At 44.8% G+C, this 26403-nt stretch overlaps 1 protein-coding gene across 2 annotated transcripts in view; it reads right to left on the reverse strand.

Moving 5' to 3' along the window:
- The window catches only part of GATB (glutamyl-tRNA amidotransferase subunit B), an 84417-nt gene that overhangs the window by 18321 nt on the left and 39693 nt on the right, over nt 1-26403 (reverse strand). The window contains exons 6-10 of one of the 2 annotated variants that reach the window (XM_060654007.3): nt 21979-22092; nt 19791-19875; nt 19030-19074; nt 16873-17062; nt 4712-4845 (exon numbers count right to left, since the gene is read on the reverse strand). In XM_060654007.3, the coding sequence (XP_060509990.2) occupies nt 4712-4845; nt 16873-17062; nt 19030-19074; nt 19791-19875; nt 21979-22092 (568 nt within the window). Of the gene's footprint in view, nt 1-4711; nt 4846-11296; nt 13596-16872; nt 17063-19029; nt 19075-19790; nt 19876-21978; nt 22093-26403 lie in introns of those variants that run through there. The other variant, XM_060654011.3, reaches the window with a different exon arrangement.

Below are 26403 nucleotides of genomic sequence, written 5' to 3' on the forward strand. Positions count from 1 at the left end.
GCCACGGCATCTTCTTCCCACCTCCCTTCTCAGCGCCTGCCCCCACTTCTCACTTCATAAGGAGAGCAGCTCATGATGCACGACTCAGAAATTTCTATCATGCCCTCCTCCTCCTCTTTCAGCAAACAAACCCCTCAACCCATGCTTTTATCCCATTACTTTCCACTCCTGCAGATCCCATTTGCATGTTTGTTTCCTCTCTCTTGGCTTTAATCATGCACCCTCACAAATGCTCAGATCTTCCTACCTTGAAAATGTCTGCAAGTGATCTCGGAGTCTGCAAGCCTGGTGTCTTACCTTACTTTTACGGATAAATATCTAGCATTAGTGGCTACTATCTGTCCTCGTAAGCATGTGCCATTCCAGCACCAATCCTCCCCCTCTACAGAAGATGTTCTCTTAAAAATCACACCCCTCCTCGCTTGTTGCCAAATGTAACAGCTTTCCCCATTCTGCTGCACCCCGACTTCTGGGCTACATTTAAAGCCCAGAAAACTCCTCTCCTTGGGCCTCCAATCTCTTCCCTCTCCCTGGTTGTCCCTCATTCACTCCTGGCCCGATAATGAGCACCGGCCAGCATTCTTTCCCACATGGTCTTCTGCCTTCACCTCAGGCTGCCAGGGAAAGGAAGCACATCTGTTCCCAAGACTGCCACTGCTTCTTCGGGGTCCAGTTCTCTCCACCACGAGATTCAACCAGCTCTCACCAAACATGTTTTAAACCAGGGGTCAGCAAACTTCTTCCGGGAAGTGCCAGAGAGTAAGTATTTAAGGCTTTGTGGGCCACACATGGTTTCTGTCACATATTCTTTGTTTTGGTTTAAGAAGTCATAAGCACTGTTCGCTTACAGGCCCGCCAGAATGATCTTTAACAGGTTCCGAACCCTGAAGCCCCACTTGGATGCTATCCCACACATCACACTGCTGGACTTACCTTCCCTTCACCATCAAGCCCCTCTTGGCTCAAAAGCCTGCCCTGATCTGCTAGTGCCTCAGGAACCGCTGCCCCTGGCTGACCTGAAGTTTGGGGCACTCAACTAGACTGGACAACTGGATGGTGGGGCTTGCCTGATCTCACCACGAAATGCTTGGTCAGGGTGTCTGTAATTTCCACTTTCTTAACTACATCAAACCCGTTATTAATAGTGATTTAGAAGGAGTTAACAGAAAAACAACTTTCAAAGCAATATGCTCAAAATAATTAAAAAGCTGAGTTCAACAAGAGCTTTTCTGGTTGGACCCTTTAAACACCATGACAGGTCTTTAAAGATGAGTGCTAATTTGCAAAATCGGTTCTTGCCAACTTGACCTCCAGAGTGTTCCCTGCCTGGGGTCATCATGAGACTACTGCAAAGCTCCACAGCTACAGCCGTTCTAAGCTCTGGAAATGTTAGCCCCAGCAGCTGAGTTGTGCACTAATTACTGTTTATTCCAAGGTGAGGCTGCTGTATCCAGCCCAGCTAATGGTTCTTTGAACTGTGTAGAAAGAGGCTGCCTACAGCTTGGTTTTGGATCCTCGGCTCTTGATCTACATAAATTGTGTGATAGAGCTATTGTTTAGCTTCTTCTTTACCTGCTTTTGGAACAGTTACATATACTTTTATTTAGAACGGGGTACCCTTTGGGTTCTTAAAACTCTAGTGCATATGAACTGTTTGGGTAAATACCAGGGGCTCCAAGTGCACTTGACAAGCTAATTTATTAACCTTAGCTCCTTTAACAGCTACCAACATGGTTGTCGAGCCAACCCCTAATTTTACAGACCAATATAGAAAGAAACTAGCTCGGAAGTCTGGGGACGTGGCTTCCAGTCTTAGCAGCTCACCACCTGAGGTGTGTCCCCACCTGAGGTATGCCACCTTGTCTGCTAAAGGAATGAGCTGAACCAAAGGTTATCTAAGGTCTCTGCCTAGAAAAGTCCGTGACTTTAAGAATCACAGCCAATAACATGGAAAACCATACATTTAAAGATCAGATCGGTAACTCCTCCAAAAGCTCAAACCACACCTGAAGCCTTCCCAGCTTCTCCTGGCCAACATGAATCTCCCTCCTCTCTGCTCTCACTGCACTTTATATTGTTCTAAAACAGGAAGCACCCCATTCTGCCTTGAAATAAAATACTGATACATGAGTCTAGTCCTCCCCAGGAGATGGAGAATTCCTTGAGAGCCTGGATGGGGTCCTTTTAGTGGTGCTCTACACGTATTTACTGGATTCACAGCTAACCTCCCCTGTGACTTCCCACACCCTCAGATTCCAGCCCTGCTCCAACCATACAGGAAGCAGTGCTTGCTGCCGTTTTCCATTCTCTGCTCCTGTAAGCTATGCTCCTCCTCGGTCTAAAAACATGCTAGTTCTTTGCCATTCCACCCTTGGCTCCCTACAGGTGCTGCCCAGACCTCTGCCTCACCAAATCCTATCCATTCTTTAAGGCTTTGGTACAGTTGTATCTCCTCCATAAACTCTTCTAGATGGTTCCAGTCTTCACTGAAGGCCACAATATTTTCAGTGTAGAGTGGAGTTTCTGAAGAGAGGCCAAACCTGAAAGAACAGGAATGAACGACAAAAAGGCCACAGATGCCACAGGAATTTAGGGGACTGAGGGTGGCCACTGTTTTGGTACTTGGTATACCGACCTGTCAAAGAGAAGGAAACTAACACAGAGGGCTCACTATGTGCCAGGCACTGTGCATTTTCCTCTCAAAAACCCTTGGGAGGCAGGTACTGTCATTTTTGTTTCATAGTGAAGAAATGGAGGGTCATAGAGGGGAACTCATCCAAGGCCACTGGTGGTAAGGAGCTAAGTGAGGAAGTGAATTGATCCCACATGCCACATTACAACATACATATACACGTTGCAAGCAAGAGGCTGGATGTGAAACTGGCACTGTATGGTGTTAACCTCCTTTGAGGGAATAGTTTTTCAGAATCAGGTATCAACATATGCTTGTCCCCCCTCCTCCACTTCTCCGTGGCCATGGGAGGCTGCTGAGACAAATGACACACCTGCTGAGGTTGGGCTCCCCCTTCCACCGGGACCCTGCCAGGCCCCGGCCATCAGCCTGGGGTTCCTGATGAATTCACTCTCCCTCCTTCTCCCATTTAAATTTGCTGCTTGCTCCTCCCTTCCTGAAACTTTCCTTTTCTTAGGCTTTTGTGGTGCTAACTCTGTCCTACTTTTCCTCTTCCCTGCCACTTCTTCTCGGATGCCTCCTTCTCTGCCCACGCTTCTCACTTAAGAGTCTAGAGCATCTCCGGCTCCTTCCTCAGCCATCTTATCAGGCCGTAGCCTCCCTGACAGTTCTCTTCTGCTTTAACAACTTCAAGTACCATCTATAAGCCACGAAGTCCACGTTCCACACATACTGGACTATGCACTTGCATTGCCAGAGGTATGATGCCTGAACTTACCTCAAGATTTCTACACGTGCTATTCCCTATACCTGGAACACTCTTACCTCTTGGATTTTGCCTGACTAACCTTACTCATCTTTCCCTCAGGCCTTAGCTTAGCTGTTACCTTCGCCTTCTCAGGGCACCTGCTAGCTCACTGCTTTATAATCACCAGCTTCTAGACTGTCAGCTCAGAGAGCAGGGACTATATCTGTGTGCTGACTGATCTTCCCATGCTTAGCACAGAGTCTAAATAAACATGTGCTGAATAACGAAATGAGAACTCTAGGATTTATACCTGCCAGATATCTCCCGTCAGTGGTAGATCATATATCTGCCTGCCTCCTGGTTATGCCCGTGAGGGGGATGTCTGTCCCACAGGCAGCCCAGCTCAGCACGTCCAAAATGGAACATGGCATCCTGCCCCGCCCCTTTCCTCTGAACTCATTCCTCCTCCTCTAGCTCTCGCCAGGCTGAAAAACACTATCCTCCATGTCACTCCACTGTCCGAGTAAGAACTGGAAGTCATGCGATGTGAGATAACTGCTGTCCCATCTACCTCAGCTCAGGCCCATGGCATTTCTTACTGGCACTCTGGCAACAGGCTCCTTGCTTCTGGTCTGTTCTTCCATTCCACCCCTCCGAGTGAAACTGGAGTGTGCTGGAGATCTATAGCTTTGAGAGCTGCTGACAGAAGTGTTTGCACGGTGGCCTCTGGTGGTCTCTGCAGCTTTCTCCTGAGCTTTCCTGCGTACCCCCTTGGCACCCCGAAGTTTCTGGGTTTCCTAAGCCTCCATGCCTGCTCGTCTCTGAGTGTCCAATGGCCACTCCCTTACCCGGAATCCTCTCATCTCTCCCATCACCTGGCAACTCCCACTAGGTCTTCAGGGCCTGGTTCCAGCATATCCTCCGCGGGAAACCTTTGTCATCTTCCGGCCTCAGGCCAGGCCCCCTTGGTGTTCATTCATGGCACCTTGTGTGCCTCTGGCCTAACAGGACCACACTAAGGTGAATGCCTGTTTTCTTACAGATCTGTATTCCCCACCAGCTTGTAGACTCCTGGTCTTACTCATCTTCAGGCTCCCAGCCCTGCATGGTACAAAGGGCAGTACGGACAGTCAGAGATTGGAACAAATAAATGAAATCTCAGAGGTGATGGCGGAGAGCTTCAGAATCTGGAATTCACAAGGGTGTTTGTGTCTTGTTAGGAGATCTTAAGGGGAACGACGGAGAACAAAACACCAGCCCTGCCCTACTTAAACTGCTTCTGGACACAGAGTTCATCATAAAGGAAGAAAGAATCCCCAGACCCTACTCACCTCTCATTGACAGCAAGGTTCCGTTGCTTTAAAAAACCCAGAAAAATATTGAGGACCCAACTAGTTACTTTTTTTGGCTCTGCCCTAGTTTCTTTTATCACATTCTGGAAGAACTCCAGTAGGCCAACTTCATTCTGTAAAGAAAAAAAAAAATTCATATATATATATATATATATATATATATATATATATATATATATATATATATATCTATCTCCAAAAAAATGAAAGATCAGCATTCTGAAGGCAAATCTGAAACTGTCACCCTCTGCCTCCTCTGAGACACCTACCTGTACTTTCCTAAACATGGAAATGCCACCAGAAAATTCTAATCACTTTCAGTAAACAGCAAGTATTTGACTTTTACTACTGTCATGGTGCTTTTTATATTGCTTTTTTTCAAAGGAATGAACATATTTCCAAAAGCCTGGCTTGGTGAACCAGAGGGCAATGAAATCCACTGTCCCCCAAACTCACCCGCCCTCTCACCATCAGCCCTGTGAACCCTACACCCTTTACCCTTGAGCTGCGTCCTTCATCTTCGGGCCCATGAAGTTTGGCTCCACTTCACTGTCTTTTCTGTTTCCAGGCCTATCCTCTGCCGGAAGTCCCAGTGATTGTGAGAATAAGAAGGCAGGAAAAGAAGTAAATGAAGAAGGAACAGACAGAATATTCTACCTCTGAAAAACCAAAAGTGGATCGTAACTGTATTCATCTTCACATCATCCCCAAAATGACAGAAATGGTTCTCAAATGTTTCCAAAAGGAGGAAGAACCCAGGCACATGTGACCGACTCAGACCACACAGCTGATGGGAGGCAGCAGCGGCTTCCGGACCTTCGGAGCCAAACTAGACACAGCTAACCCTGCCTCTCCTCTTGCTCTGTGAAAACAATCGCCTGGGTGGGCTCAACAAGGAGATGTGAAGAAGACTACTATGTCTCCCCTCTGGACTGTCAGCTCTGTGAGTCAGGGGCCATTCTGTCCTGTTCACTCGATAAATAGAGCTAAGTCAGTGCTGGGCCATGGCAGTTACATGGTAAATATCCACGGATGGAATTAATGTCTGCTGCCATCACCATGTGCATTGAAAAAAAAAAAAAACTCACATGTGAATGCTCATTCTTTATCATACCATGTTCACCTTTAAATATTAGAATTGCCACAATTATGCATAAGAGTAACCCCAAGGCACTCATCAAAGTGCCTTAACTACTATAGCTAACTGCCAGCTCAGAGCAGTTCGGCAGAACCAAAAAAATGTGGCTAAGTCCATCCTTTGTTTCTCAGTAAGAAAGATAAAAACATGTTCCCCTCACACAGGGGAAGCTGAAGCTTCCAAATGCAGAGGGAACACATTTTTAGTAGATTTCTCCTACCTGCTGAAATGCAAATAAAACCACACTTTCCCCGAAATGGTCTTTTTCACTTTATACTGCGGGTAAGGCTCTCGAACCCTTGCCCTTTCAGAGAACCTTCGTTAAGCAAAAGAACTTTCTGGAAAAATAAGATACTGGGAAGAAGCAAGACATAGGAACAAAAGTTCTCTGAAAGCTCAGCTATTGCAGATGCCGTAATATACACACAGGCACACGGTTGCTAAAGTAGAAATTCCTTAATAAAAAAAAAAATCTACATGCCCTTTGTAACAGATAAATTCTCTGGTGACAAGCCTACTGAATAATCCCATAATCATCTCTTGAATCTCTTTTCAAGCCAATGTTACTATTCTGCTCATGCTAAACCAGGGCAAAGGCCGCCTCAGCAGCCAAAGCTTGACTGCAGATAAAGGCAAATGCAGGAAGAATGAAGAGGAAGTTTTGCTTAACTTATGGAAAAGTATTCAAACTTCCACAATGGTACAGCAAACCGCTGGGGAAGTAGAAAACTACTATCTGGCCCAAATCAGACGGGCAGAATTCCCTTTGTTCTAACGCAGACAGGCTGGCCCGCTGGTGAAAAGAGCTGTCAGAAGCAGAGCTCTTTGCTTTGCCAAGGAAAGGTTTTCTAAATCCACCTAGAAATATTGCACTTGAACTCCCAGGCTTGGCTGAGTTGCTGGGACGTGATGAATATCTATTCTTCTACCCTTGGGTGGTTTTTTTATTGGATGGATAACATGGCAAGTCAGATTTCTGTTTGTCTTTTTGTGTCAGTGCTGTGATGAAGCCTCTCCAAGCAGGAACCGTACTTCGCTGGGGGATACGTGGCTCTGGCACACAACTGGAAGCGGATGTGAAAACCTGTGATGGTAATGGGGCGAGCTACACGCGGCAGGGCTGAAGAAGGCCGAGCCACTGCCGCCCAGGGAATGACGGATCAATACAAAGTCACACATGGGCTGCCTGTTCTGGCTCTTTAGATCACAAGCCAGCGTTTCAAGCATTCTAGATAAGGTCTTCTTAGTTTTTCTTAGGAGGTCGGCAACTGCTAATAAGCTCGGCACAAATCTCTGAGGCCCTGGTGAATGTGGCAGTGCAGCCATCTGGTTTTCTCAGGAAAACAGTGCGCTGGTAATGCCTTTCCATAAAAACCGTATGAAGAGCAACACAAAAAGGCCACTGCATTAGGGAACCCCCAACTTCCTTCCCAAAGGCGACATGCAAGCGTCCGACTCGGACTGACCTATCCTACATCAGAGCCGACACTCTAGCTACACGGGGTGTCAAGTCTCCTGGCTGAATGTAACACTAATTGTTCCTTCAGCTGCAGCTAACGCAGGAGGGACAACTAACTGGTCCTGCCTTTCGTGTAATGCCAGACAGCCTTTGTAGCTCTATGACCCGGAAGCATCCTTTTCACATTTTAATCAAATTTCCCGAAGCATTCAATTACACCCGGCGCCAATGCCAGGTCAGCCACGTAGAGGCTGACAGGAACCCTCTACCGCTAATGGACCTGTCAGTTGGTCGATGTGGCTGTGAGGCAAGGCAGAGGGATCGCCTCACCTTCACCGTCTGCTCTGGAAAGGAACCCCGATCTACCCTTGCGCCAGGCTCTGGAAACAACGTCTTTTTGCAATGCTGTCTTTTACATTCTACCTTCAGAGACAAAATGTCGGAAGACTATGAAGCTGGGATAGGATGAGGGCTGCCTTCCCAACCACCGTTCTTGTTCTAAGTCACACAGCCTTTGAACTTGATGACAGGGCAGAAATTAGCTGCACTATATTTAGAAGTAGAATGAAACTTGACAGAGACAGCTGCCCACTGGCAGACTTCAGAGAAGAAAAAACCCACAAAGTACTAGCTGAGGAACAGCTGATTATGTGGCAGGGAGTGACATGGCAGCTAAAGGGACCTTAGATTAGCAATCCGGGGCTAGTTAAGAGGCTTTCAGGAATATTTCCAGAATAGCTGCTAGACATGGAGAACGGCGGCCAGCCCTGTGGGGAGCTGCGCATGGCTGCCGCCGCCATTGGCAATGATAATACATTTTAATAACAACAAGAGGGGCTAGGCACTGTTCTAAGTGCTGTCTCTGCGTTAACTCATTCAATTCTTAACAACAACCCTGGGTGGATCCTAGTAGAACTCTCTCTCACAGACAAGGACGCGGAGGCATGAACTCGCTTGAGGTTCCACAGCAAGAAAGCAGCAGAACTGGGATTTGAACCCCTGTGGTCTGTGCTCTTTATCTCCACGCTACACCGCCGCTGAGGAAGAAAATATCATGTTGCTGCCTTCCTGGGGACCAAGACGGAGCACCTACCAGTGCCAGGCACAACGTGAAGCAACTAGCTCATCAAAAGAATGCACTTTCCCACCACTTCCATTATTTTATTCGGTACCTGCCAGCTGTTCAAAGATTCTTAACATATTAAAAATGTTGCAAAGGCCCTTAGCAATTAACTGAGAAATTAGGAGAAAATAGGCAAGTTCTCTTTCTGCCTCTGCCAATGTACATCTACACCACCTGGCACTCTCCGCTGTGGCCTGACACACACCTGCCCCCAGATCAGGGAGGAAGATACTCAAACCCCTACCCACCCCCCCAACCCTATGCCACACAGAGCTTCCAGGGGACAGGAGGGTGGCCAGAGTTGCTGGGCTTCTCTTCTGCACCCCTTCTGCACCCTCTCCTCAGAGAAGTTACAGTGGGTATGTATATGCCTCAACCAGGACACTGCCTAATTCTGATGCCCCTTCTGACATTACGAAACCAACCCCATTACTGCTCACATAGTTTTGGTATCAAGCACGCTGCATTTTACTGCATTCTAATTCTTCTAATACGAAGAACTTGTGCGTGGGTTTACACCTAACCGGGCAGGTCATTCCAGTGGTGGGAGTGGCTGACTGTACAGGAGACCCTGCATCTGTAGACTGAGCCAGGTGCTCACGTGCCATGTGGTGGAGACACAAACTGGAACCGCACCCTTCCACCACGTGGCAGGGGTGCTGGGGTGAGCGGCCACTGAGCTTTTCTGCAAACACTGTAAGAGGGCCCAGCATCTGTGGATCAGTGGGGACTCCACTGTTCCCTCTTTATTCCTGTGAATTCGGTCGCTCTCACAAAGTGGGAACAGAATGCAGACCCACCAACTTTGCGAAAAGCAGCCCTAAAAATAGCATCAAATGCTAGTGTTGGGATGAAATGGAAACTAGGTAGGGATGCCTTAGTGGTGGTGCTAGGGAAGAAAGCAGAAGTTATGGCTAGATTAAGGACTGACACATTCAGTGGGGTGGTGGCTTAGGTCTGTGATGTGAGGGAGCCCTCCCTCTGCTTTTCATGGAAACAAGAAGTGGCTGTGGAAATCCTGCAGTGAGCGAGCACGAGCACGCGCGCGCGCACACACACACACACACACACACACACACACACACGATCATCCAGAGGAGTCTTGGATGGGGAAAAACTAAAGGCAGCTGTTTGGTGGTGTGAGACTAGCGCAGGAGACACCACTCTCCCTTGAGTGTGTCAGGCGAAGTCAGAATCCTGAACCATCACGGCCACTTTCAAGAACACGGAGATCTGAAGCAGCTCTGAAACTGGCCCAGAAACACCAAGGGTATACTCTCTAGTCTGTCTCATAAAATACGCAACTAGAAAGAGCTACAGTCCTATTTTGGTCTTCATACTTTTTCCTCCTGGGTCATGTTTCCAGTGGGTCTGGAAGCCCCTACAATCTGAGCAAAACTCTGGTGCCAACAATTTCACTTGTGCTGTGTTCCCAGCAGAATCGGGAAGTAACACATCTGAGTTTAACTCAGGATAATGGTTCCATTCGGGGAGGGTTCACACCTACATCTCGCTTAGACTAACGGGAAAACAAGTGTACGTTTTCCAAGATATATTAACTCTAGGAGGGATGTGAAGGGAAACCAATATAGCAATAAGACTTTTCCTTGGATAATTAAAACCCAAATAATTTAGGTAATAAACATTGACGGTAGATTGGCATAATTAGAAAACTGTATCTGCAAGAGTGGGCCATAAAAAGTATGCTGTCAAGAAATCAATTCTGATTACAATCACATTTCAATGTGCCTAAAGCCACCATTGTCACATGGGCCCAACACGGAGAGAACCTGTGTTGGTCAACAGCAGCTTTCTGGCTGCAGCTTAAAACCAGCAACAAAGCTTCAAGGCAGTGCTTGCTCACTGGCTCTAAGATCTGACTGAAACCTGAAATAATGTATTTTAATTGTCCCCAAAAGGAAATCATTCCACAAACAGGAAACCAGGTTTCAGGAAGGATTAAGGAGAGAGCCCCTGTGAATCCCCAAGGTTGGGCACTCGGGGCTTCACTCCTCCCTGTACTTTTGGGCCAATGAGCGGGTCCCTGAGGGGTCAAATGACCCTGAGCCCGGAGGATCTTCATCTCTGAAAGTCCTTTGTTAGTTTTATCTGAAATAAATGCATTGTTGGTTTTGCAGGAGTGAAGTTAGAAGGTGCATCTTTTATTTAGCTTTACCAGGAGAAAATATTGGTTATGTTTCTAGTGCATACACTAACTGTAAAAGCACCCATAAGCTGGCAAGCACTGGGTACAATTTTATAAAATGAAGAATAAAATCAATTTCGAAAATTACATGGAGCTGAAATGGTGAGCGACGATGTTGACCAAATGGATTTTCCTTCAGCAGCAGTTAGAAGACCAGTGCTTTGCTCCTCAGTACATCTAAGCAGTCTAAAACCAGTCAATATGGTTTCAGACGCCTTTTTAAACTATTAGCTTTAAAGCAGTATTACCTATGGGTATACAGATATTTATCATGGGAAATTACTTTAAAGACAGTTCATCCAAACCAAGCCATTTCAAGCTTACTAGAAACTCAAAGCAAAACTCTTGGAAAACAATCCATTTAACGACCAACCATAGTCATGATATCTTTTCTGTTTCTTGGTCCCCTGGAGTCACTTTAACCTTTTTCATGGTGTCAGAAACAAAGGATTATGACTTTAAGTGGGGAATAACCAGCTGGGGAAAATGAAGTGGTTCAAGTAAGACTACACATCTTGAGGCTGAATACAAAGAAAGACAGCCATATACAGCAGCACAGGTCACTAATCCGGCGGGTCACGACCACTTTTTCCTGCAGTCTTACTGGGGCCTTTTCTTAAAGGAAAAGGACTGGACTTTTCTTAAAATGCAACATTTTTAATATGTTAAGAACCTTTGAACAGCTGGCAGGTACTGAATAAAATAATGGAATGGTGGGAAAGTGCATTCTTTTGATGAGCTAAAATCAATGTGTTAGCAGCTGTTCGGTGCCACTGCTCTTCTCCCTGGCAACTCATTCTAGGGAGTCTGCTTGGCTGCATTTAGGCTTCTTTTAGATTCAGTGAAGATTCTTCTCTGTCAATCGTCTTTAGGATGAGTGAATCATCCCCTCCCCTCTTTCAGCTGGGGAGGGTAATAGCTCCAGTCACCTTTGCAGAGCTCTCCCCCTCCAAAGCATCAGAGGTGAGATCTGAAATCAAGACTATCTCTTAGTCAGTGTTTCAACCCATTGCCCTGTGGGGCTACTTGGGAGAGTTAAAAGTGGCATGGAAAAGATAAAGTTCTTATATCTGAAAACAGCATAAGGCACTGTGGCGCATATAGCAGGCCCTCAAGAAATACTAAATTGGGGATGCTATGCCATTCCTCCACTGAAATCTTTTTTTTTAAGTTTATTTATTTTGAGCGAGAGAGAGCGAGCGTGCGAACACGCAGGGTAAGGGCAGAGAGAAAGAGAGTAAAAGAATCCCAAGCAGGCTCTGTGCTCGCAGCATGGAGCCTGACGTGGGGCTTGAACCCACACACTGAACCGTGAGATCGTGACCTGAGTCAAAATCGAGAGTCAGACACTCAACCGACTGAGCCACCCAGGCGCCCCCCTCCACTGAAATCTTGATGAGATGGACATCTTTCCATCTACTGACTTCATACACAGCCAGCCACCCTGTGAACTCATATCTGTTCCTCACCAAGTGCCTACCATGTGCCAGGGTGCATGACACGAGGCCAACAACAGGCAAAGTCATCTCACAAACTCCACATATTCTGCACTCTGTACAGACCCTTTACGATGATTTAGTCAGAAGGAGCCAAGAACCTGAGGCAGCAAGTTTGAGAAACAAAGTTGCAGAGGAGAGCTTACATTTATTTTTGGTGACTTAAATTTCCTACTTGGAAAATGGACATAATATCTGCTTTTCATCGGATTTGACTGATTTTCACTAAATTTAGTAGACAGCATTTTTTATTTATAAGACAGTCTGACCTCTTAAAAATCAAGTGGTCAAAAGTTCGAATTGAATCAATGGTCTGTGACTGTGCCTGATTGAAGCATTAGTGGGACTGTATAAAACATTAACAAACGTAAAAATTCTATTTTCTCTATCAAGTGATCCAAAACAGCAATGAACTTGACACATTATTCCTGTTTGGCATTGTGACACATTACACATGCAGGCAGGCAATAGAGCTTTGGCATGTAAATAAAGCCTGGGCTCTGAAGTCCCCACAGGCTTGGCTGAGTTACTTAACGTCTTACATTCAACCTCAGAGGTTGTTTCCTCATCTGTAAAATGGGGAACAGCAATATCTACCTCAAAGGGTTGTTGTAAGGGTAAATTAAAAAGTGACCACTATAAACCACAGAGACTTCTGTCAGCGAGTAGCCATTTTTATGTACTGCTTAGGCAAATGACTACAATTTGTTTGCATTCTCTGAATCAGGTAAGGCAGATTTAGGAAGAGATACCCCACAGACATCATTTTGGGATTATCGGCACATGCATATAATCTAGATCATTCTAATAATCACTCCTAGAATATGCTGACTCAGAGAAGGACTTGTTACACTATTAGAACCTCGTATTTTTCAGAATCCTAATACCTGGATCTCAGCTTCTACATTTCTATTCCTTAATCCTTACAAAGGAGGTCAACAATTGAGCAGTCTAACTTATGAAAGGGAAGCAAGGTTAACTAAATAGGTCAAAGTTTCACGTCGGGCAAGATACTTTTTATGTGGCCAGAGGAAAAAACAGTAATACAGATTTTCTGTTCGGAGGTGACTGTCAGGAAGGTTCATGAGAGAAAACCAGAATATAGATTGGACTTCATGTCCTGACAAAACCAGTTTAGAAAACAAGAGTCAGAGACGCCAAGTGATTTGCATCGGAACACAGGATCTGGGGTGGTTAGAGTGGTGATCCAGGTCTTCTCACCCCGAGTTCAAGGAGTCAGGCATCGTTCCATGATTTGCTAGGTTGTCAAGACTGGCTTATGTATCTGATCTTTAGAAACAGAGATGCTTTTGTCAGGAATGCTGCTTCTTCCAGGGCTTCCATGAGTATTGTAATGGTATCCCACGTGCTTACTTGTCTGTCCATTCACTGAATAAATATTCACTGAGTGCCTACTACGTGCCAGACATGGTGGGAGATGCTAAAATATAGTATTAGGGTTCTGTAAATATCAAGCCTAAATTATCAATACATAATTCAGTCCTTACCAGACAATAAAATAAGATAAAGATCAGAGTTAAATTCTGAAGTCTCTGTTATTTGTGAGTAAGGCATGTGTGTGAGGGTGGGTATGTGCTTAAATGCTTAACTTAATAAGCAATCTGAAGGCACAAAGCATGGAATCGAAGCTCAGCAAAGCACACCTCCACTACTGCCATTTATTTAATGAATACTCCTGGGCACTCTTTAAATTGAAAGATGGTTCATTAGATTTGTGCATCCGCCTTTCTCAGCAATCTGTTGTGTTTCTGATGAAGGCAGGAAAAAACATGAACATATCATTTTCGGGTCTGAGTAACGCAGCTTTCAATGATTACAAAGTCATAAAGAGCTCAGGATGCCTACTTTCAGGAAAACAATTTGTCTGACTCATTTTCTTTCCACTGCTTTTAAGTTCTCTTTGCGCTCATCTTGGGAATTTCAAGGGCTGGCCCTTTAAAAAACAATGCATCATCTAATACATTAGCTGCAAGCTATACAAATAAGCATATTTTTAAGCTATTAAAAGACCAGTCCCGTCAAAACTGGCTCAAAAATCACCTCCTTCTTGAAGTTTCTCCCTTTCTTACCTGATCAAGGTAATCACTGCCTCCCCGGGCTCCCATCCTGCATTATGCATCTATTGGTTAGCTGCTTAGCTGTGTCATGTGTGTGTGTATACATATAAACTCTTGGAAAGCAAAGAAACACTTTTTTTTTTTAATCTCTGCCTCTGAGTACCCACTACATAGGAGAAGCAAGAGAAAATAAAAGTGGTGAACTGAAGAGATGAAAGGTGGGTTCCCCTAAACAGGACCTTAAACTATGAAAACATACACCCACTCACCAGGCGTCCCTCAGCCTTTATTCAAGGCCTCCTGTGAAGGACACACGAGTGGAGCCTGGGTCAGAAACATGAACAAGAAAACCTCCCTGCCCTCAGAGGACTTCTTTCAGTAAGGGACGGCAGACACTCCCCACCATCACATGCTTGTCGGAGGCCAAGTGTGACAATGCTAGAGAGATGCTCTTCAAAGGGAGTGTATATTTGCAGTCGGTGCCTTGGAGAGAAATAGCCATAATCTTTTTTTTTTTATTATTATTTTTTTTAACGTTTATTTATTTTTGGGACAGAGAGAGACAGAGCATGAATGGGGGAGGGGCAGAGAGAGAGGGAGACACAGAATCGGAAGCAGGCTCCAGGCTCTGAGCCATCAGCCCAGAGCCCGACACGGGGCTCGAACTCACGAACCGCAAGATTGTGACCTGAGTCGAAGTCGGACGCTCAACCGACTGAGCCACCACGTGCCCCGAAATAGCCATAATCTTGAGAGGAATTTCCGAGAGATCTTTTCACCTCTCTTATAAAGGAAGTTGATATACAAAAATAACTTTTAACATTATATTTAGTGGATTGCTTTCTAAAATCGCAGTTGTGAGCAAAGAAATGGCCAAGAGAAGCCTGGGAGGTTCAGGTGGTTAAGCATCTGACTTCAATTCAGGTCATGATCTCATGGTTCGTGGGTTCGAGCCCTGTGCTGGGCTCTGGGCTGACAGCTCAGAGCCTGGATGGAGCCTGCTTTGGATTCTGTGTCTACCTCGCTCTCTGCCCCTCCCCCATGTGGGCCATCTCTGTCTCTCAAAAATGAATAAAAGTTAAAAAAATTCTTTTTTAAATGGCCAAGAAACCTAGGTTCTTCATTTGCTACCTCTAAGGGCTGCCTGTGTTCACCTGGTGGAAGGCCAAATAAAGAGAGGTAGCAGATGTCTTTGAGGCTAAGACCCAGTGGGCTCCATCCCAGTCCTCCTGTCCCCTGTGTAATCTGACAGTTGTAAAATGCAGAACCAGAACGTGGCATTTCATATTTAGTCCGGTGGGCTGGAAATTCAAGTGATCAGATGTTGGGGAAGATGGACAGGACTAAAACTCAGTTTGGTTATGTCAACCTAGGGAAAAATACTTGAGTTGTAAGAGGTTTCAGATCAAAAGCTGTTCTGTCCAAGATGCTAACTGATTCACACAAAGATCTGGCATTAAGCACTGCTGATGCGCTAATCTGTGCTGAGGAACAGCGAATGAGAGGGTGACACAGCCTTTGCCTGCAAGGCACTGAACAAGTCACACTATGAAATAATTAAAATCTAGCACCGCAACCATCACAGAGTTATGGCTAAGACACAATGTCAGCCCATGGCAGGCAGTGGTCACCTCTGCCTGGAGTATGAAAAAATATCTGCGCATACCTAATCATTACCGGGAGGAAAAGAGGAGTTTTCACGTGAGATTCTCCAGGAAGTTTTCCTATTAGCTGATTTATAAAGAGAGAGCCGTTCACTCAACAAATATCCACTTGCCAACCCTGTACCAGATACGGCAGGGCTGCTGTTACTGAAGTATATAAATATGTGCATTCCAGCATCCCTATGTAGTTATTATTGGTTAATTAAAATCCAAAAATCCAGAGTCTGTGCAGACTCCGCTGCTCCAAAAGCTAAAGTGTGGCATATCCCCAGTGCCTGAACCGTGCAGCAGCAAAACTTCCTACTTCCTAACAGGCACGCAGGAGACAACTGTGACAAAACCCTACCCTCACTGAGGCTGTATCACTTTAATGTTGCCATGACAAAGAAAACAGCAAAGCCCCGGGCAGCTTTGAAAAGAATGGAAAATCCCTAAGCAGGTCTCAGTGGTGTCAGATTCTCTAACAGCCCCTTAAGATGCATCTTCAAGCCTCAAAGGGCCGATACTTTTAGTCGGAGTTTTCAACGTTTCGTGTGGAATAAACGTTTTTCTTCTACAATTGGAGAAACAGCTGGCTGGCTTTTGAGAACCGAACTTCCTGCCAGACCCTGTCATGGTTCAATACTGCTAGACATCTAGAAACCCTATACATTGATTTTCTTTTGTCCTGCGGACACATGGGAAAACATTCATCCATAACATTTGGACTGTCTTCAAGAAGCATCCACGGCTGCTGTGAGCAGCTGTTCATTTCTACACAGAAGAAATGACTGACGCGAGATTCTGCTTCATCTTCTGGTTTTTTGAGGAGTATTTACCATAAAGGGTGGTGAGCAAAGGTTATCGCACCTTGTTCTTCTCAGAAGCATCTATTGTACAACTGAAGCAACCTGCCTGCTCCACTCAGAGCCCACAGTGTAGAGCATTACCCTAAACTGCTGAGCTGCATTTATTTTAGCCTCTGATCAATACCTACCAGTAAGGCGAAGCTGTGTTCTGGCAGTATCCCATACTGTTGGATGAGCTTCTCTCGGGTCTCACTGGGGAGCTCAGGGAGCTGCTCCCGAATCCGGTCAATGTTGATCACTTGCTGCGGGTCTGCACCAGCAGGCAGAGATGCAGTGTCATAGAGCAGCAGGGGAGGAAGGTTGGGTTCGGGCATAAACCTAGGCACAGAGAGGAAATGGGGTCTGACTCGGAAGTGTTTCGTTTAACGGGAAAAAACCCCTATCATCAAAAGTTTCATGTTTAGCTGCCGTGTTAAAATTGCCAATATCTTCGAATGTCCCATAATATCAATTCTCCCTGTTTCCCAGGAAGGAGTCTTTGGACAAGTGTATTCTACAGGTCAAGACCACCAGATCTGCCAGCGTCCATGCTTATAAATGAATGATGAGCGAAAAAGCACCACGCAGGGTTGATGCCACACTGCGATTTCTAATTGTGGATAAAGTACATATTCATAAAGACATAGGTTGCGAAAAACAGGACCAAATGAGAACAATCTACTTATTAGGCAGAAAAAAAGACTTTCCCTCATTTAAAAATTCTCACTATTTTTAGCAGTATCTGTGAAATAAATGAAAAGTCAAAGAAAAAGAAAACCTTGAGACGTGGAAGAAATCAATAAGATTTTGCCTAAATAAAATGTAGAAGCTATTGGGGAGGGAGGGACGAGTAAGCGGGGCACAGGGGATTTTCAGGACAGTGAAACTATCCTCTAGGACACTGTAACAGTAGATGTACGTCATTATACATTTGCTCAAAACCCACAGAACATACAACATAAAGAGTGAACCCTAATGTAAACTATAGACTTTAGTTAATAATAAAATCTCAATATCAGTTCATCAATTATAGCAAATGTACTGTACCAGTGTGTTTAGTGAGTGTTCAACATTTCCTGGGGAATAGATGCAAATCACACAGCAACGCAAGATGCTGTCAGGGGAAACTGTGGGGGGTGACGTGGAGCACACGGTACATGCCAAGGAGCATACGGGACCTCTCTGCTGCACCATTGCATATAATGTCTTTCCCTCTGTTGTATTCCAGCATCCAACATTTTCTCTCTGCTTATACTTGTCAAAGGGCTTACGTAGAAGCAGGATAATGCAGAGCAAATGGTGGCGCCATGGTGATAGATCAGCCGTGCAAACAACCCATCACCTCAATGCCAAATCTGTGCTGTGAATCAGCCTGACTTCCGATGGCAAGAGGAAAGCCAAAGGGAGGCTTCCTGAATCCCGCCTATTAACCTGAGGGATTCAGCCAAAGCCACTAGCTGACCTAAAAGCCAAACTCCACGCTGATTAAGAAAGCAGCACAAACAGAGTAGGGCGGCAACACTGGAGAACAAAGAAGCTCTTGGGAAGAACAGGTTGAACTGAGAAGATCACAGTGATTCAAACAATCTCGACTTTGACAGACAGGAGAGGAGCCCTTCAGGGGAGGTTCACTCTAAGGGTTTAGGAGTTTCTTTCCCACATCACAGTGCTACTTCTGTTCAAGATGCTTGTCATCGACAGCAAGAGCTGCACTTCCTGCATTTTGTGGAGGAACAGTGGGCTAACCTCAACAACTTTGTCGCTTAAAACCTCAATCTTTCAAATCTGCTAAACTCAGTGGGGGAAAAAACAAAAGGTTCAATTTACCTTAAGCCTGTCCTTATTTCTGGATCTCATATTAAGTACAACTTGTTTAGTTTATCAATTAAATAGCATCACCTGAGATACGAAGGGAAATGCCACTGACATATGCATCTCTTTTTTCCTCCATATCTTCTCAAGGATCTTCAGTGTGTTACTTTATCACTGAATATAAGAACATCCTAGGCCCCATCCTCAACTGCTACCCTCTTAGCTCAACAACTCTCACACAGAGGTGAGTCAACAGTGTCTTCCAACAGTTGAATTTCGTCAAATCAGGCACTCTGAGGCTACCAAAAGAAGAAAACATTCTTTCTCTCAGTATACACATAAAATAGGAAGTCCAGATTTTCCATCATGCAACAATACAAACACAAAGTGGTTCTTAGAAACTATCCAGGATCATTATGGTACTCTGCGAGTGTATTTGAAATACGCCCCTGACCCCAAACATGTAATGGTACTTTGACAAGAGGAGTAACCACCTGTAGTCTTGTTTTCCTTCTTTGTCTCTCATCGGTACGGTGCACCTATGACAGTTAAATAAGAAAATGTTACACAAACATTGCATGCAGCACCGCCTAACATATGTGCAAAGGGAAATGGGTTACCCCTATCAATAAGAGCCACGGGCAAATTCAAGCTCTTTCACCTTCTTTGGCAGACACTTATGTGACTCCATGAAAAAATTATATTAATGGAAGAGAAATATTTAGATTGACTAAAAAAAGAGAGAAGAAATTGCTTCAATGTTTCCGGCTTCTAACCAGCTCAAACTCTCATCTTCTGAGCTTTTTTCGGTCTCTTGCTAAAAGCACAAAATCCTCAAAATTCGGAGTCAGAATATCAGAGTCAAAGTTATCAAAACAAAGTAAAACAAAACAAAGGACACCTCTGTAACCAACCCTAAGCTTTCTTTACCTCTAGCTTGAACTGGTAGAGCTTAAGTCTGATAGAATTTAAGGAAGTAGAAAATTCTTGCCATAAAGTGGGTAAACTAGAAGCAAATGAAAGGCCAGAACGTAATAAGTACTTATGTACAAGTCTGGTTCAATTTCAACCTCTTGCCAGCCCTACAGGATATTCTATCCCTGTAGCATACAGTATTCTCCCAATTGCACTAGTGAGAAAAGCATTCACGCAGAGAAGCTAAGTACCTTCTTCAAGGTCACAGGGCTTGTCTGTGGTGAGCCTGGATTGGAGCCCCACCCAGCTGTGTTCAAGATGTTTGTCAATGCAAACTCACCCTAGCTTGTAGTCAAATGAGCGAGTTTCATTGAGAATTTCACATCCATTCTCAAGTTCGTTGATTTGTCTCTGAATTTCATAGTCTAAGAAAAACATATTAATTTAGTACCATATTTTGATTCCTTTAATCCAATCAAGCAATAATTAGAAATCTTTTTCAATCTTCAAGTCAAAAATAATCAAGAGAGTTGTTCATAATAATTCTTCCCTGATAGGCTATATTTTCTCATTGCAATCATAGGATAATGGTGCCGGAAAGGGCCTTTTAGGAAGTTCTGCTTCCTCACTTTCTGAGAAAACTCAGGTTCATGGTGACCCAGTCCAGTTTACAGCTCTTGGTAGAAGAAGGGTTAGGACCAATATCTAGGCCAACTAACTCCAGATCAGGGACCGCTGCCAATCAAGAGTTCTTATCCAGGGATCCATGGACAGACTTCAAGAGGTTCTGGTACCTCCTGAAATTATACACAAAATGTGGGTGTGTGCATTTGTACATTTTTTGGAGACAGAGTCCAGAATTTTCATAGGTATCTATGACCCCACATGATTAAGAGCCACTGCTCTATGCCATGCTCCCTCACCACCAAACCAGGCAGACTGTGGTAAGCAAAACACAGCCACAACTCTTAAGCTTCTTTCTGAAAGCAGCTTAAGCCTCCCCTTTACTCCCCACACCATCATATACCACTTTCCCGCACCCGAATCCAAACTTTTTTACCTGAGCTGACAAGCAGCAGCAACACCAAAATGTGTCAGTTTCTGCTCCCCATCTCCCCCACTGAGATGATAGCTACTAGGCATGATGTAGGGAGAAACGTGGGGTGGAAAAATCATGGGCTTGGAGAATTAAGCCCATCATAGTAAATCTGAGGTTCTTCCGGTCCGAGTGAGAACACAGGCAGAATTCTGTCTCGGGAGCTCCTTTGTAAATCATTACGGATAAACCTACCTAAAATCTTGCTGCTTGTTTTTTTAGGTTGCGTCACAACCTCCTAGAATAATGAGTTCCAGAACACTTACTATTCACAGGGTGAGGCGGAGCTTTCTTCTATTTTTGCCAAGCTTCCCCTTCATAACACTGCGCTGTAAGGGTTTCCCTGACCCAAACCTTTCATGGCTTCATAAACATGGACTGTATCTCCTTTTAGAGACAGAAGAGTCCCACCTCTTTGGTCTATCTTCATGTGGGAACCTTCCCTTACCCCTTTCCCTTGAGTAAGTTATCCCCCTTGACCATTAGGATGCCATTTTTCTGAAAATTTGTACTCACAGTATCTTCGTTGAGGCTGATCATTTCAGGTTCAGGATAAGGTTTCACACAAGACTAGAGAATCTCTGCTCTATTGTTTCCAATGCTTTTCTCAACAAGACCCAAGACTCTACTCAACACACAGCAATGTATCCAGATAGCTTGTGCTTTGTGCATCCTTGAAGGAATGCACTTTAAACTCAATCCCTCCCTACATTCTCTCTTCCTCTACAGATACTTTTGGTTTTAAAGAATATTTTAGGCCTCTGAGATGTCTTCACAGTCAGCAATGTCATGGGACTGTATGAGCTCCAATAAGACCAAAACTTGACTATATAGGCACATGCAATCTATTAGTAAAAATAGTAAGAAGCAGAAAAATATATTGACCAGTGAGGTCAAATTATGGCCAATGTATAATGAATAAACATGACTTTATAAAGTTCATGCAGGTCAGAAAGAATGTGGTAAACGGAAAAACAGAGTTACAGTATTTTGCAGACCCTCCCATAAAAAGGATCCTCCCTCTGAATCTGCTTTGAATCAAATGTGCTGGAAGAGAGAGACACTATAGGAGTTCTAGAGCTTAGGACTCAAGAAGCCTTGAGGCCTCTGCCTTCATTCCCCTAGAATGCCCATTGCCAAACAAGAAAGTCCAGGCTAGGCAAGCGAATGAAGAAGGACCACAAGGAAAGAGAAGCCTAGCAGACCTCTAGCACCAAGGTGTTGATATGTGAGTGGCGTCGTCTTAGACCCTCTGTTTCAGCCGAGGTGCCAGCTTCCACAGCCTCATGAATGAGGTGAGGCAGGATCTAATCAGTAGAATTGTGAAAACTGAAATGGTGACTGTATAAGCCACGAAGGTTTGGGGTGGCTTGTTACAAAGCAATAGATAATGGATACAAAAGGAAGATTAAAAGTAATAGCTGACGTTCACCTATTGCTCTGGCCAGGAACCTGGCACTGTTGAGATTCTTCACTTCAGTTCGAACGCCCAAAGGCTCCCCAGGATGATGCACAGATATGTTGGCATCCACTCTTAACTGGCCCTCTGGAAGGAGAGAAAAAAGACAACTCTTTAGAAATTCTTTGAGGCAACGTGGTCTTTTGAAGTCTCCCGGCAAGTAATATTTAATTCCACTTGCTGTTTAGTCAGTTATGGCAACCCAAGTTTAGAGAAGGTATGGTTGGTCCCGAAGCTCTTCTGCCCACTTATGAGAATTACAGTCCTAAGGCATCTGAGGTGTGAGCTTATGTGTGCGTGCATATCTGTACGCCCCTGTGCACATGCAGAAGATAGGAGAAATTCTGGAGGTACCAGATGCAGAAATCTAATTTTTTGCCAAATAAGAAAAACAACACTGTCAAAATGGAAAATTACTCTGTAGTTTTATCCTGAGTTTTTATCCAAAGTGTGAGAGCTGAGCTGGCAGGAAGGCACTAGAAATGATCATCTGATAACCCTGCACAGCTCTCCAATGGAAGGTGGATTTCCAACAGTGATTCCAGGAGATCCATAAGGGAGTCCTTGAGATTTTACAGCTGAAGGGCAAATACCAGAAACCTGGCTTTTCCCCTCCTCCTTCCTCTGGGTACTGCAATCATCTCTTCTTTCCACAAACAGGACTCTGAACCCTCCCTGATTGCTGTAAGGATTTGCTGCAGCAGACAGTGCTGTTATGAAGGGGTGAGTCTGTGGAGGAACCCGGAGGGGGCTACCTCCCTCCTGGAAGGCCCTTCTCTGACCCAGAAAGCCCCTTCAGATAAGGAGCAATAACCCCTAAGGAAGCAGGTGGTTTGTGGAGAGGACTGAGAGGCCCTTGAGGAGGAGACAGAGACAAAATCCTAAGACAAATAGGTAGATGAAAATAAAAAACAATCGCATTTTATACCCTACGAAGTAAAACTCAGATTCTCTATTCTCCAGTTTCATTTACAATATTCAAAACTGAATAGAACGTGAGGGCAAAATGCTGGATTTTTATTTTCCTAGGCAGGTTCTTAAATTTAAAAAGGACGTGCCAAACCTGAGGGCTGTGATGGGCTGAATCAAGAAATTCATTTTCAAAGACTCCACAGCAAAAGCATATTAAAATAATGAAACAGGATACATAAATTCCATGCCAAGAAATTCCATGGTCTTAGTCTCTGTTGCTCCCCCAAATGCTGATGGGGCTCAACCTCCTGCAAGCTTGAGACCACTGGCCACCCACTGCCTGCCCTACTCTCTCCACTTGTTCCCCCAGAACAAAGGATGAGCTCCCCCACTCTGTGACCCCAAGTGCCACCCATGCTGACCGTCAGGGAAAAAGGTGCTTTCAGCTCAGAAATTAATCTACGTCTCTAGCACGGACTTCTCAACATTTTGGACAATTTGTGCCTCCTTGAACGTCAAGAAGTCCCAACTATTCCTGACATTAGACTCGTGGTCTAGGAAACCTGAAGTCATCTACGCTGCCTCTGTTTTCTTTTCCTGTTACGTCCAAACTGACAACTAGATCTTGTCAGTTCTTCTCTCCCAACCCCCCTCACATCTGTCACTTCCTCTCTATTTCCACTGCGGCCACCCTCGCCGGAGGGCTCGGAACTTTAGACCGGGTTTCAGAATCACATCCCGACTTGTAGTTCAGCAACCCCTCCTTGTCCAGTCACCCACAATGTGGCTATGACTTTCATCCTGCTATGATGTGGCTTTCATCATTTTCTCTGCTTGCTCATGTGCAGGGCCAGCTCCTGCTGGACCATCTTGTCTCCTCTGCTTGGTACTGAAGAGCCGTCATCCAGTCTTGGCTGACGCGACCCACATTTTCTCTGCTACTCAGACCATGAGAACGCTTTCCTCCAGTCAGGGAAGCTTTCTGTATAGGAGACCCTGCCCACTCCACTGGCTCCTGCACGTCCTCTTTATCACTATTACTGTCCCTTCTTCAGCCTCTGCTCATCCCCCAAGATCCCACTTAAGTGTTACCACTTCTCCTCCTAGAAGCTCTCATCAATAAGCTTGCCTCCGCTGGTGGCTCCTCTGAATTATTAGAATATACACGGTCAATACCATAGAACTTAGCACATGACTGCAGTCTGTTTTGAATTAATCTTGTCCTTAGGACCGAAATGGAAGTCTCTTCAGGACTGTCCCTGGATTTCAAATCCTCACCCACCCTCCTTCCCAAGAACATCATTCTTTCAGGTGCCTCCTCTCTCCCACATCAGTCAACCCCCTTGCTTTCTCGGCAGTACTTCTAGTAGAGACACACGCGGAAAGTCTCTCTCCCGGAAAACAAAAACAAACCAAACAAAGCACAAACCCTAGTCCCTTGAACCCCATTTGCTTTCCATCAGTTACTGAGCTGGCTCTCTGCTTTCCTTTCCAGCAAATCCTCTCCCACAGGTTTTGCTTGCTTGTTGCACATCTTGTCTCTACCATCTCACCTCCTGTTCACTCCTAAACCTTCTTCAGTCTGACTTCTGTCCCCGCCTGTCTGAAAATTCCTCGCTAAAGTCACCAGCAACCTCCTGGCTGCCAAATGCAGTGGACACAGGACCTGTTCTGTCTCCCCTTGCTGGACACTCCAGAAGCATGCAACATACCGACTAATCCTTCCTTCTTCAACTACCTTCCTCTCTCAGCTGCCATGACCTTATATGCTCTTCGCTTCCCTCCTACCTCTCTGGACACTCTACTTGGATTTCGTCTGCTGGTATTTTCTTCCCCCATCTAATTCAGGACCCTCTTCTTGCACTCTCTCTGGAGGGGTATATAGTTATAAATACCACCAATGTGCTGCTAAGTCCTAAATTTCTCTCTTCTGCCCAGAGACCTCTACTCTGAGCCCCACCCTTACCTCCACCTGACACTTCCACTTGGAGATCTCACAGATATTTCACTTTCCAGAACTAAATCCCGATTTCCCCTCCACAAATATGCTCATCTTCATCTTCCCAGTTTCAGCCAACAGCACCACCTAGCTCCTCAAGCTTCTTTGAAGGCATCCTTGATTTCTTCCTGCCCCTTGATTTCCACACCAGCCTGTTAACAAATCCCATTATTTGTAAAATCCACCTTGAATCTACTCAGCTTGATCTCTCCATCTTTCCTGACGCCACCCTGTCCAAAACAGCATCATCTTTCATCTGGTCTACTATAAGAGCTTCTTTCCTGGTCTCTTTGCTTCTACTCCTACTCATCTGAAATCCACTTTCAACACAGCAGCCAGAGTGGTTTTCTACAACGTTCTTCAGACTCTGTCATTCCCTTACTTAAAAGCCCTTCAATGACTTCCCACTGCATTTGGGATGAAGTCCAAATTTCTTCTCATTATTGGTAATCTATCCCTTGTCTACTCTTTTCAGTCTTATTTGATGCCATTGTCTTTTTCACTGCCATATTCAGAATCTAGAGCTGGATCTGGCAGAAAGTAACTGTTCAATAAATTAATACCTTGTTGGAGAAGCCAGAACTCTGGTATTTTCCTGAGCAATGAGTAAGCAGACTGGTTACTGTCTCACAAGAAGCTCCTGATAAGTTCTCAACTTCTGTCTGAATAGGACTGATCTACAGCTGGAATCATCTGAAAGGCCTATTCAGCTCAGAGGAAAACTTCTAAAGTATGCTGAGCTGTGCTCAACCAAATCTCACTTCTTGGGAAACAACTTTTTTTTTGAACTCAGGGAACCCTGAGTGGGACTTCATCCGCTTTTAAAAATGGCACCATCTTTTGCAATTTAGAATTTTAACTTGGATAAGGAACAAGAGCATGAATTTCAGTCTCTCCCGGCGAAGGCCATGCTACATAAATGTCTGAGAGGAATCATTTAGTATCCTGCAGTGTTGAAAGAGAGTCCACTAGCCTGGATTCAAATATAGTATCAAGCATTAACAAAAGACATTCTATCCAGTGAAGACAAAATACCTTTTAAACAAATTAAGTTAAATTGCCTCCAGTGCACAAAAGCCTTACCAGTCAGGTTTACCTCAATGCATTCTGCAGCACTGAGTGAGGGGCCTTCATTCACACATCATGAGAGCGTTATCAAGCTCGATTTGTGCCCTCCAGAAACAGAGATTTGTAACAGCAAAACTAAAAAAACGATACCACTGAGCACAGTGATATGGTGCAGTTACATATTTTTTTTCTAAGAACACATTCACACATCAGAAATATACCATCAGGACAGAAAACTGTTTCTGTAAACAGCAGGGGCCTGAGGATTTAGAGAGGTCTGTTAAGCTATCTCATTCTGATCACTGGATGCTCTCCAGGACTTAAATAACAAGTTGTCACACACACACACACACACACACACACACACACACACACTGACCAAATTTTATTGAACATATTTCACAAAGCTTATGTACCCA

This window comes from Panthera onca, chromosome B1, assembly GCF_046562875.1.
Source record: "Panthera onca isolate mPanOnc1 chromosome B1, mPanOnc1 haplotype 2, whole genome shotgun sequence".
Lineage (NCBI taxonomy): Eukaryota > Metazoa > Chordata > Mammalia > Carnivora > Felidae > Panthera > Panthera onca.